Genomic DNA, 10,621 nt, shown 5'->3' on the forward strand with positions numbered 1-10,621 from the left:
TTCCACTTTTCTTTATTCTCTTTTCTTGCTCGTCTTCATCATCATCTTACTCACTGGCAACCACAATTTCCTTTAGAACAATAATTATAATAAAAAAAAAGCAATGGCTAACATCTGTTGTTCACCGTGTGCCAGGCACTTTTCATATATTAGTTTATTTAATGATCACAATAATTTTAAAACTTAGGTACAGTAACAATCTCTATTTTTCAAAAAAAGGAAACTGAGATACAAAGAGGTTAGGTAACTTGTCCATGAAATAAAACACTACAGCGAGAGCAAAATTGGTAAGTTTGTTTTTCTCGAAAGTTTGTGTTCTTTGGTTCTGTGACTTGGAATGAAATGCTTCTGTTAGTGTGTCTTATTTAGTTCAATGGGAACCTCTATTAAATATTAGGTGCACAGGCTAAGAGGTGGGATGGAAAAAGGGCAGAGGTAAGTGAAACAAAACTCAAACTCAAAGAATTAACAGCCTCATGGAAAAGACAGCTGTGTAAACAAACAATTCCAGCAAAAAAACAGAAAATGGTCTCTTCTCTCGTAATGATAAGAATCCTCAAGAACAAGTTGATGGTAGTGGGTAAAGACTACCCCACAGATGAGGCAATATTTGAGTTGGGTTTTGAATGATGGTAAAGATTAATTTTAAACTTGTTATAAATGGTATGTATTGAGTTACATAATGATAACTATGTTCAGCAACAGGTAAGGACTTTATATAAATTATTTAATCCTCATCACAACCCTATCAAGTAAGTTCCATTATTTTCTCTATTTAACATATGAGACAACAGAGGCTCAGAGAGGTTAGGTAAATCCCCCAAGTTGTTGTGGTAATATAGCATGCCAGAGTTCACCCCCAGGCAATTGGGGCTCTAGAGCACATGCTTGAAACCAATAAGCCATGGAATTCTATTTATCAACTATTAATGACATTTCGCTTTTTTCCCCCAGTTGAAGAGATTTGCACTAATCTAGTTTTCAATATTTCTTTTTTTCCTTTTTACCAAACCAACTTGGATTTGTCTAATGCTCTTTTTATTTTCAAAGTGGTTTTATAGGTGGTTTTATTTTGTTCTTAGGTAGGGCTGTATTTTGTTCTTAGGTAGGGCTGCTATTTATGTGGATGTCAAAAGTAACACCACTCGGTAGGGCCAGTTCTGGGATTCTAATGTGGATCACAACCTAGAGTGTTCCACAAGACCAGACGATCAGGTGTGTTTAACCTGCTTTCTAGGTAGTGGATCCTGAAGAGGTATGTTGAGAGGTATTATGAGGATCTGTAAAGGCTCAGCAGAAATGAACATGGTGAATTCTCAGGGATGTATGCTGGGGGGGTGTCCTGGGGTGTGGAGTGGGCAGGGGAATGATGGAAGGCAATAAAGACGTGTGTGTTCCTTGCAGAGAAGAGACATCTGTCCTGGAGTTTTTGATTCTGACCCATGAGGATTTCCTCAGGAGTAATGGGAATTTAACAGAGAGAGTCTTTGAGGAATGTACCAATTGAAAGCCAGAGACTAAGGTGGAGAAAGTGCCTCAGGAGTGGCTTTGGAGGGTTCCAGTAAGGAACCCTTCAGAGAATGCTCAAAAGCCAGATGAGAGAAAGAATAGCTTTAAAGATCTCCTAGACCAAGACAGTATAAAGCCATTTTACAAATGTTGGTTTAAAGTGTGTACACTGACAAAAGGCCTTGAAATAACATTGTGGGATTCAAAGAGAGTGATGAGACCAGTACCCAGGAAATGGAGCCTCTGCACTGGAAAGTTATTTTGCAAGCTCGTTCTTGGATAGTAGTAAATGTTAACATCGCTACAGAATCTGGCATATGTCATCAGGTCATAGATAATGTTTGGAAGGACTTGAATTTTATCTCCACATTTTACAAAGATGCAGAATGGGTGATTCAGAGTGCCTGATTGGTTGTGGGGATACTGGACTAATGAGAATACATTTATCGCCTTATTTTGAGGAGTTATTTTTTCCTCCACAATCTTAGACATGATTGGGAGCTCATAAGACTTTATCTCCTGGCAGCTGGAAAGTGACTGAGCATTTTTCTATTTTGACAAAGACTATCTGACAGCTTTTGATTAAGAAACAGTGAAAACTTTAACCATGACAAAGGAAGAACTAGTCCTATTTCTTCTTTCAGCGTAATGTTGACTCCTGTGTCATAAATTATGACAAATCGTGCAGGAGTTATAGTAGGAAATACATATAGGGAGAGAGAGAAAATATACCTGATTTTATCCAGGTCTAAGTTATCAAATGGTTTTAAAGTAATTCCTCTAGTAAGGTTTCTAGAGAAAATTGTCTACGATACTTACCGTTGTTCCCAGATATATTTCCAGGTGTTGATCAATAAAAAATGTTTTTAGGGTAAGTACAGGGAGAGGAAATTAAATTGCAAAGTGTCTTGTTTGGATCCTGAAATCAATGGTGACCCTAATCCAAATTAATTATCACTCTAGCCATTCTCTTTTTAGAATTGAATTTGTTTGCAGGGGACTGTGAAAGGCATAAACACAATAAAAATGCATAAAAATTGAAAAAAGGATGAATATGTATCTTTGGTTAAATTGTCACATACATTTTGTGCTTGTTGCATGAAATTAATGTTTTAGGCAATGACTAATAAATGAAATTTAGAGTCTATAAAAAGGAGTAGGGAGAAATATTCAGGGAAAGGGAAATAGATTGAAACTAGGTCAAAGGAAATGAATTTAGAGCATGAACGTGTTCCCTGAGCATAACTAATGGATTGCAGAAATGTCACCTGGAGGGGACAAGTTAGAAGAAAACCAGATCCTCCAGTACTGCCTTCTGCCCTGGTAGACAAAGTGACATGCCAGCGTGTTACTGAGGGTAGGCCTGTGATTTTGACACAGCCTGTGGAAAATTAGAGGTTTTCTCTCTCCTCCCTTTAGAAATCTTTATTTTTCTTAGATAATAGAGTATGGATTCTCTTCCTATAGATAGACATTTGTTAGAATTTTGGTTTAAAAAGTTATATGTGTATATATGTGTTCAGCCTTATATATAAAATATATATATATATTCAGCATTAAAGAGAAGGAAAATATTGGAGATTTAGATTTTTCCTTTATTTATCTCTAATGTCTTTTTAAATCTTCACAGTGCCTCTACTCACTTTGGAGTTTAGTGCTGGAAGGGTAGAAAAAACAAGAAAGAAAAGGATAGGGCCCAAGAATCCTCATATATATGTGTGTATATACATATATGTGTGTGTATATATATATATATATATATATACACACACACGCACACATACACATACGTGCATTATGTACATATATATTTATACTTTTAAATTATAAGCTGAAGTTTATTCTACATGAGCAGTAGTGCAATGAAAACAAAATTGCAATAGTTATAATAGCATTAAATGTATTACTTTTTAGAAACGGAAGTCTAATTGATGGATGTAGAACTCCTCTGTATGTGGTAACTTTATCTGGCCCCTTCCCACTCGCCTTTCAGGTCTCAGATTGAAGGTTCCTTCCTGCCCCTCCCCAAGCCTAAAATGAAGTTAAGACCCTCCTAACTTCACTGTCTTCACTTACTAACTTCACTTACTCTGTCACTGTCTTTCATGTAGTTTCCCCTTTATTGTGTAAATGTTTTTTGTATTTCTTTTTTTTTTTTTTTTCTATTTCCCCCAGAATCTATAAGTTCCATCAGGGCAGGAGCCATGTCTATTTTACTTATCACAGTGACTTATCATAGTGTCTGGAACGTAAGAGTTGATCAAAAATCATGTGTAGAAAGAAAGAAAAAAAAGGTTTGTAAGTAGTTTACACATGATACTCAACGTTAATATTACTTATACTGACAAACCAAGTTTTAAATTCATTCTTTCCTTTTTGATAGCTGAGTTTCCAGACTGGCATCAGTGTTAATAGTGTTCCTGGGTGCCATAGGCAGGTAAACACTCATCATGGAAACATACACTGTGTTCAATTATTTTAGAAGACACAGTGGTAAATCCCTCTGTCCAGTCCCAGAGTTCTTTATGACTGTCTGTGATGAGCAGGGCTGAAGCTCCCTGTTCTCTGCTATCTCCCTACGTCTCTGTCCTATACCTCCTCCGTCTAAATGAAGGGATAAGGGAAGGTGGACATGAATGAACTAAATCTTGGTGCCTAGGATAGCATAGCTTTCCCATGCTTGCACGGATACGACATTTGTGCTGGCCTTGTATTTTTCTCTGAGTCCAAGTGCAGTAGAAAGCAGGCAGCCATTATTGGACAGTTTTTATTCCAAGAATCTGAATCATACATCTCTTAAGAAGTAGTGTAAGATAATGGATAAAGGCATGGACCCTTGAGTCAGATTGCCTGGGTTTGCCACTTACCAGATGGTTATCTGTGGGCAAGTCACTTGACCTCTCTGACTTCATTTATAAAATGGGATATTAACAGCACCTGCCTCTTAGGTTTGTAATGAGAATTAAATGTTAACATTTATAAGGTTCTTAAATAAATGACAGAAACATACAGTGAGTAAGCCTCGGCTATACAGCAGGGTAGAGTGTTTATTAAATTAATTAATAAATTTCCCCAACTGACTTTTTTCCTTGCTAGATGGACTTGCAATTTTCAAAAGTTTCCTGAAGTCTGAATTCAGTGAGGAAAACCTTGAGTTCTGGATTGCCTGTGAGGATTACAAAAAGATCAAGTCCACTGCCAAGATGGCTGAGAAGGCAAAGCAAATTTATGAAGAATTTATTCAAACAGAGGCTCCTAAAGAGGTTGGTCCTGGTGGGTAGGTGGGTGAGTGTGGTCAGTTAAGGGTCAGCTCAACAAGCTCCCAGGAAGCAGGCCTAAAGCTTGGAGCCCAAGGCTACTGCTATTTGTGAGAAGGCCGCTTCATTAAGCAATTACTGCGTACAAAGGCAGAGCACTATAGTCAAGCAGATGTGAGGTTGAATCCTGTTTAGACCACTTTTTAGCTATATGGGTCTCACTTCAGTAAGGGAATGATACCAAGGTGTGATCCTGGTGAATTGTTGAGTATCTCCGAACCTAGTTTTTTTCCTTGTAAAAATGAGAATAATGGAGAGACTATTTTGCAGAGTTGTTATGAGGATTAAATTAAACAGTGGATGTAAAAATGTATATCTCAGTGTCTGAACTATTTGATGCATAATGAGTATTCCTACCACATGTGTTCTTTTTCCCTCTTTCCTTTCCCTTCCCTTTCCTTTTCTCTCCTTCAGACTCTGATTTTTCCCTCTCTAATCTCCTTTGTTGTTTATCCCCCCCAACTCCCACTCCTAGGCCTTTGCCATTTATACTTTAGTTGGGACAACAGGATTTTCTACTCATGAAAATCAAAATATTACAAGATAACAGTGCTAGAGAGGATGAAAGTCAAGATGCCATTACTTGACTACTAAAGACCAGCCATGTGTTGATTTCAAAGATTTGGGGAAGTTTATTTGCTCTTTTCTCTGCTATTTATGAAACTGCTTTGAAAAGCCAGTTGTGGAATTCAGAATGGCTGCAGCAAAACCTGCCCATTGTGTTTTGGTCAGGTCACTCTAATTCCGCATTGTTCCCCTTAATCCAGTCTGGACATTTCATCAAGGGAAGTCAAGTACAGAGGTATTTGTATCCGAGCAAGCCCTGTGGGTAGGCAGTAATCAACTTAAGATGATTTGAGAGGGGAAAACTCCTGGCATCCTTTTTCTCCCACCAATGCTCTAGCCTCTGAAGTTCCACCATTAGATATTTATTCCTTTGGTGATAAATTCTCCCTCACTGGCCCTTTTTAAAGGGCAAATATGTTTAAGTGGATAGACAAACTATACACCTTTATACCAACAGATATGCTCTCTCCGTGAAATAGAGGTGGAAGTTAGGAATATGAGAGTGTAGAGTACCATGGGTCACAGTCAAGAAAATAAAAAGGACTTAGAAGGGACCTAGGTTTAGTCTTGCTGTGGACATTAAATTTGTAATTGTCTCAAGATCTCCCCTTCTACCCCTCAACCTCCCGCCCCAAGCACGTATGTCAGCTCTCTCCTACTTCTGAAGGATGCCATCTGTGTTGGGCCATCCCGTCTTCTGTCAGCATGGAATCTCTCAGTCTATGCTAACAAGGAGATTAATTTAGTGTTAAATTGGACACACATTTCCCCATTTCAAGTGGATTTCCAATTTTCGATCTGCTTTTCTATCAACTTAGTTTCTGTCCACAGAATTCTAGGATTTGTTGAAATATCTGCAAATGGTAGAGACCCATCCAGACTATTGTGAGTTGCTCTGAACTGTAAAACAACATTGTTCTCAAGGTTCTCTATTAACACATTGTTGGTTATCATAAAAATATGGGACAACAAAAACAGAATTTCAAAATAAATAAAACCCTGGCTACCTGAATTACTGTAACAAATAAATGGTGGGAGCCAATCACAAGGCTCTGATTCGCATGGCTTCCATCTCAATGATCTATGCTTATGTAGGGGAACAAATACAGGCAACCCAGGGTAGTGTAGAATAAAGAGCCTGAGCTGGGCATCAGAGGAAGTGAATCCTGCTCCTAGAACATACAAAGCCTTCAGTAAATATTTGTGAGATGGACGAATGCAAGTATCCAATTCCAGGCCTTCTTAATTGTGTGGCTTTAGGAACATCTCTCACTAAAGCTCTCTAATCCTCAGTTCTCTTAACTTTAAACATCTTACATATATATATGTATGTGCACCTGGAGTATGTTTAATAAGTTGTAACCATTGTTACTTAAAAAAAATTCAAATCTTATATTTTGACCTAAATATTTACTATTTCATTCTGATGAGATTGAACCATGAAACAAATTCACCCTGGCAAATAGTCATCTTTCTTTTTCTGAATATTCATCTCAGCTCTTTAATACTAAGAACTGGCTGAGATACACTGGTAAGGATTGGAACTAAGATTTAAAAAAGAGAAATGGCCATATGCTGTTTGGTAAGTAGATAATTTGTACATTGCAAATTAACCATATTTAAAATTAATAAAATAATATTTTCCTGGCTCATTAAATAGGTGAACATGTATCACAATGACTCATTAGTGGAGGCTTATGCACATAAAAATAATAAGAAAAATATCTGCTATTTGCTGGTGGATACTATGTGTTAGAGGGTTTTAAATGCATCATTCCTTTAAAAAAATAAGATTAGAAGATACCTTTATACTTTTTAGAAATTTAACTTTTTGAAGTAAGGCTGCCTTCCTGGCTCAGTGCGGATTTAATATGAGAGAAGGAAGAAGATTGCTATAGTGTGGAGGGAAGAATAACAGACTGAGAATAGAGAAACCTACATACAGCCTCCTCTCTGTCCCACAGAGGTGTTTATGAGCATGTAACTTGATCTCGTTGGGCCTCAGTGTCTTCACACATAAAAGCTGGTGCTGGACCATATCGCCTCTGAGGCTGCTCCCAGTTCTGACAGTTTGGTCTTCCACCATGCCTGCAGAAAGCACACGGCCCCTTTCACCTATGGAAAATCTTACTGTAGCCTCAACTCACTTTGTCCTGTGCTTTCAAGCACAGCTTAGTCCTGCTGTCTGGTCTGGCTCATATTCCCCAATGATGCCTTTGTCTCTAACTCTAACTGAGCCCAAATAGCTCTGTTCAGTATCAAAGACTTGTCGCAGCCCAGGGGAGACCCCAAACATTTTCCAATGTTCTAATCCAGAACCATTGGCTGCTTCAGATTCTATTTCTTTCTCTTTTACACTCAGACCCCTCAAGAGTCATTACAGCAGAGTATGAAGTATATATATTCCTTTCAAATCATATTCAGGCAATCTTGTAAGGCTGTACCCTATACAATTCCAGGGGAACCATTCACATAGACACTAATAAGAACGATGTCCGGGAGCTATGCAATGTAGCTGAGCCCTGCACTCAGGACACAGACGCCACATTGCCTTCCAGTGCTATAATTTACTACTTAAAAGCTCAGGCTTTAGAGCCACATTGCTGGGCTTCTCAATCTTCTCTCTTATGATCTCGGGCAAACCACATAATATTTCTGTGCCTCTGTTTCCTGAACTGTCAAATGTAGATGATAGTATATGCCTCATAGAATTATAAGATGAAGTGAGTTCATCCACGTAAAGTTCTCAACACAGCACCTGGCACAGACTAAGCACTCAATAAATATTAGTGGATATTAGCTGCTGTATTTATAATTCTGTCAAAACTACTGTTTTCTAGTTTGTTTTAGTAAACACCAAGTTTCCTTGCTCTTCTGGAGCCATGCAAAAGGTCCTTGATCCCTGGTCAGAGTTTCTTTCTCCCTCTCCACACCCTCCACTGGTCATGAAACCAAAAGCTGTTGTAGAAAGATTGCAGAATTAGGCGTCAGGACACCTGAATTCAAGTTCTGATTCTGTGGATTCAAATACACTTATCAGCTCTATGATCTTGAGGAAGCCACTTAACCTTCTGGTTAAGAATCATGCTTAGAGCTATTGTCAGGATTAACTAAGACATGTATGTGTTAGCTGCTAGTGGAGGGTCTGACACCCAGTGAGTGTCTACCTGATTGGTTCTTAACTTAAGTCATCCATTTATGACAGCATCAATTGTCTTACCTCATTGCCTATAAAATAGAATAATATTTCCACGTTTTATGACTTTCTTCTCTTCTCGTTTTTTATTGGTGAGAAATTCCACCTCTCTCCCCACCCCTCATCAAATCCTGCAACCTGGGCTGACTCAGTGACCCTGTTTCCTGGCCCACAGGTGAATATTGACCACTTCACTAAGGACATCACAGTGAAGAACCTGGTGGAGCCTTCCCTGAGCAGCTTTGACGTGGCCCAGAAGAGAATCCACGCCCTGATGGAAAAGGATTCGCTGCCTCGCTTTGTGCGCTCTGAGTTTTATCAGGAGTTAATCAAGTAGTAATTTAGTCATGCTATGAAGTCATTCTGAGTTATTTCCTCCATAATATCACTGCATTTTCCAGTAACCTACATATTTTCCCATAGCAGCTGTGCACAAAGAATTGGCTCAAAAGAAAAACTCCCAGGAAGGCTTGCTTACTCTTTTTGCCCACATTGTTTTGAATGTTTATCTGTTGTCCAAATACCTTCCTTTCCCAGTTTCTTCTTCCTGCCACATTCATAATTAAGCTCTACTCAGTTTGTTGTCAGAACCAACCAGAATCACAGAAAAATTCTTCCTTAGGCAAAGAAATAAAAGACAAGACTGATATCATTGAATGTGGGTTTAGGTAATAGATCACCTAAATTGTTCTGAAAATAAATATAGATGTAGAAAGACCAATTTCAAGGGAGCTTATTGGTTTAATTCCAATCCAGGGAGATCACCTTCTATTTCTGAACTTGTTTAGTAAAAGATGGTAAGATTTTTATGAGGCGGCCACTACTTAATTTTTTAAGCAAATACATTATTTCAAATATTGGTCTTTCTCTTAGAGCATCTTCATGTTAGCTGGATATTATAGACATACAAGCATGAATACATTGTATTTGTACTAAATCAATCTGAATACAATTCATATGAGTTCTGTCCTTAGACCTTTTAGCAACCCCAATCTTCCCTCACTGTTTTGCTTCCTGCAGTGATAGGCCACAATATTTTTAGTAGGTTTAAACTTTTAATTCTGTATTCCATTATTATAAGTATTGCTAGATATTTTTCCTATCGTTAGTAGGCTTGATTAAGTAATTATTTACATAATTTAGTAATAAATAGAATCAAACTAAACCATGTATGAGGGAGATCAAGAGAGGATATTGAGTTAATTCCAAAGAAGGAAGGTGGTTTTTAAAGGATTAATAAAATTCTGAAATGTTTAAGTAGAAGACTACATTGTTTAGTATTGTATTTCCTTCCTTTGTTTCTCTTTTTCATTTACACAGTCCGAGTTTCCCATGTGTGTAGCTCATTTATTCAGTTATTTTCATTTATTCAGTTATTTTCTAAGAATATTGAAACTGAAGCAACTATGTTTTTCTATTCTTTGGGTAAACACTGACCATGTTTGTTGGATTTTCCCTATTTTTGTGATTTCAAAGAATAATATGTGCTTCCTGAATGCTTGCCATTTTGCCTTCTAAAATGGGTTGGAGTGACTAGATATACTGCCAACAATTACTAGTGGACTCATTCATATTTGTCTGTATTGCCCACTTTGAACAAACTCCTTCATCAAGCAGTCCACAGCTTGGCCAGATCAACATCGCAGACATGAGGTTCTCATCGTATGCATTTGTGTAGAGCTGGCAAGAAACTCAGATGAAAATTTCTAGGGTGCACTTCCAACACCATCTTCCTCACCATCTGTCTGTTGTGCCCCCAAATCAGTAGAAAAAGTACCAGTCTTTACTTTCTAATACAGCTAGAAATGTTAAAAAAAAACCAAGAATATAGGTGAGGTTTTTTTTTTTTTTTTGAATGCCAAAACATTTTAAGGAAAAAAATTTAATTTAATTAAAAATTCAAATATTTTATTAGCATTATTTGAAGTATCCATGTTTGAAAATGCCCAGAGAATTAGCTAGATATTACAGACCTCAACCAGATGGTTGATGTTATGAAAACTCTGACTGACTGTGTGCACGAATTGTCTGC

General features: G+C 37.6%; 1 protein-coding gene across 1 annotated transcript in view; it reads left to right on the plus strand.

Annotated features, from left to right (window-relative positions):
- RGS5 (regulator of G-protein signaling 5) overlaps positions 1-10,085 on the plus strand; it is a 52,765-nt gene extending 42,680 nt beyond the window's left edge. Inside the window, exons 4-5 of the mRNA XM_008571922.1 lie at positions 4,606-4,772; positions 8,765-10,085. Coding sequence (XP_008570144.1) covers positions 4,606-4,772; positions 8,765-8,926 — 329 coding nt within the window. The 3' untranslated portion in view covers positions 8,927-10,085. The remainder of the gene's footprint in view (positions 1-4,605; positions 4,773-8,764) is intronic.
- Positions 10,086-10,621: the final 536 nt, after the last annotated feature.

The sequence above is a fragment of the Galeopterus variegatus genome, unplaced genomic scaffold (genome assembly GCF_000696425.1).
Source record: "Galeopterus variegatus unplaced genomic scaffold, G_variegatus-3.0.2 Scaffold734, whole genome shotgun sequence".
In the NCBI taxonomy this organism is placed as follows: domain Eukaryota; kingdom Metazoa; phylum Chordata; class Mammalia; order Dermoptera; family Cynocephalidae; genus Galeopterus; species Galeopterus variegatus.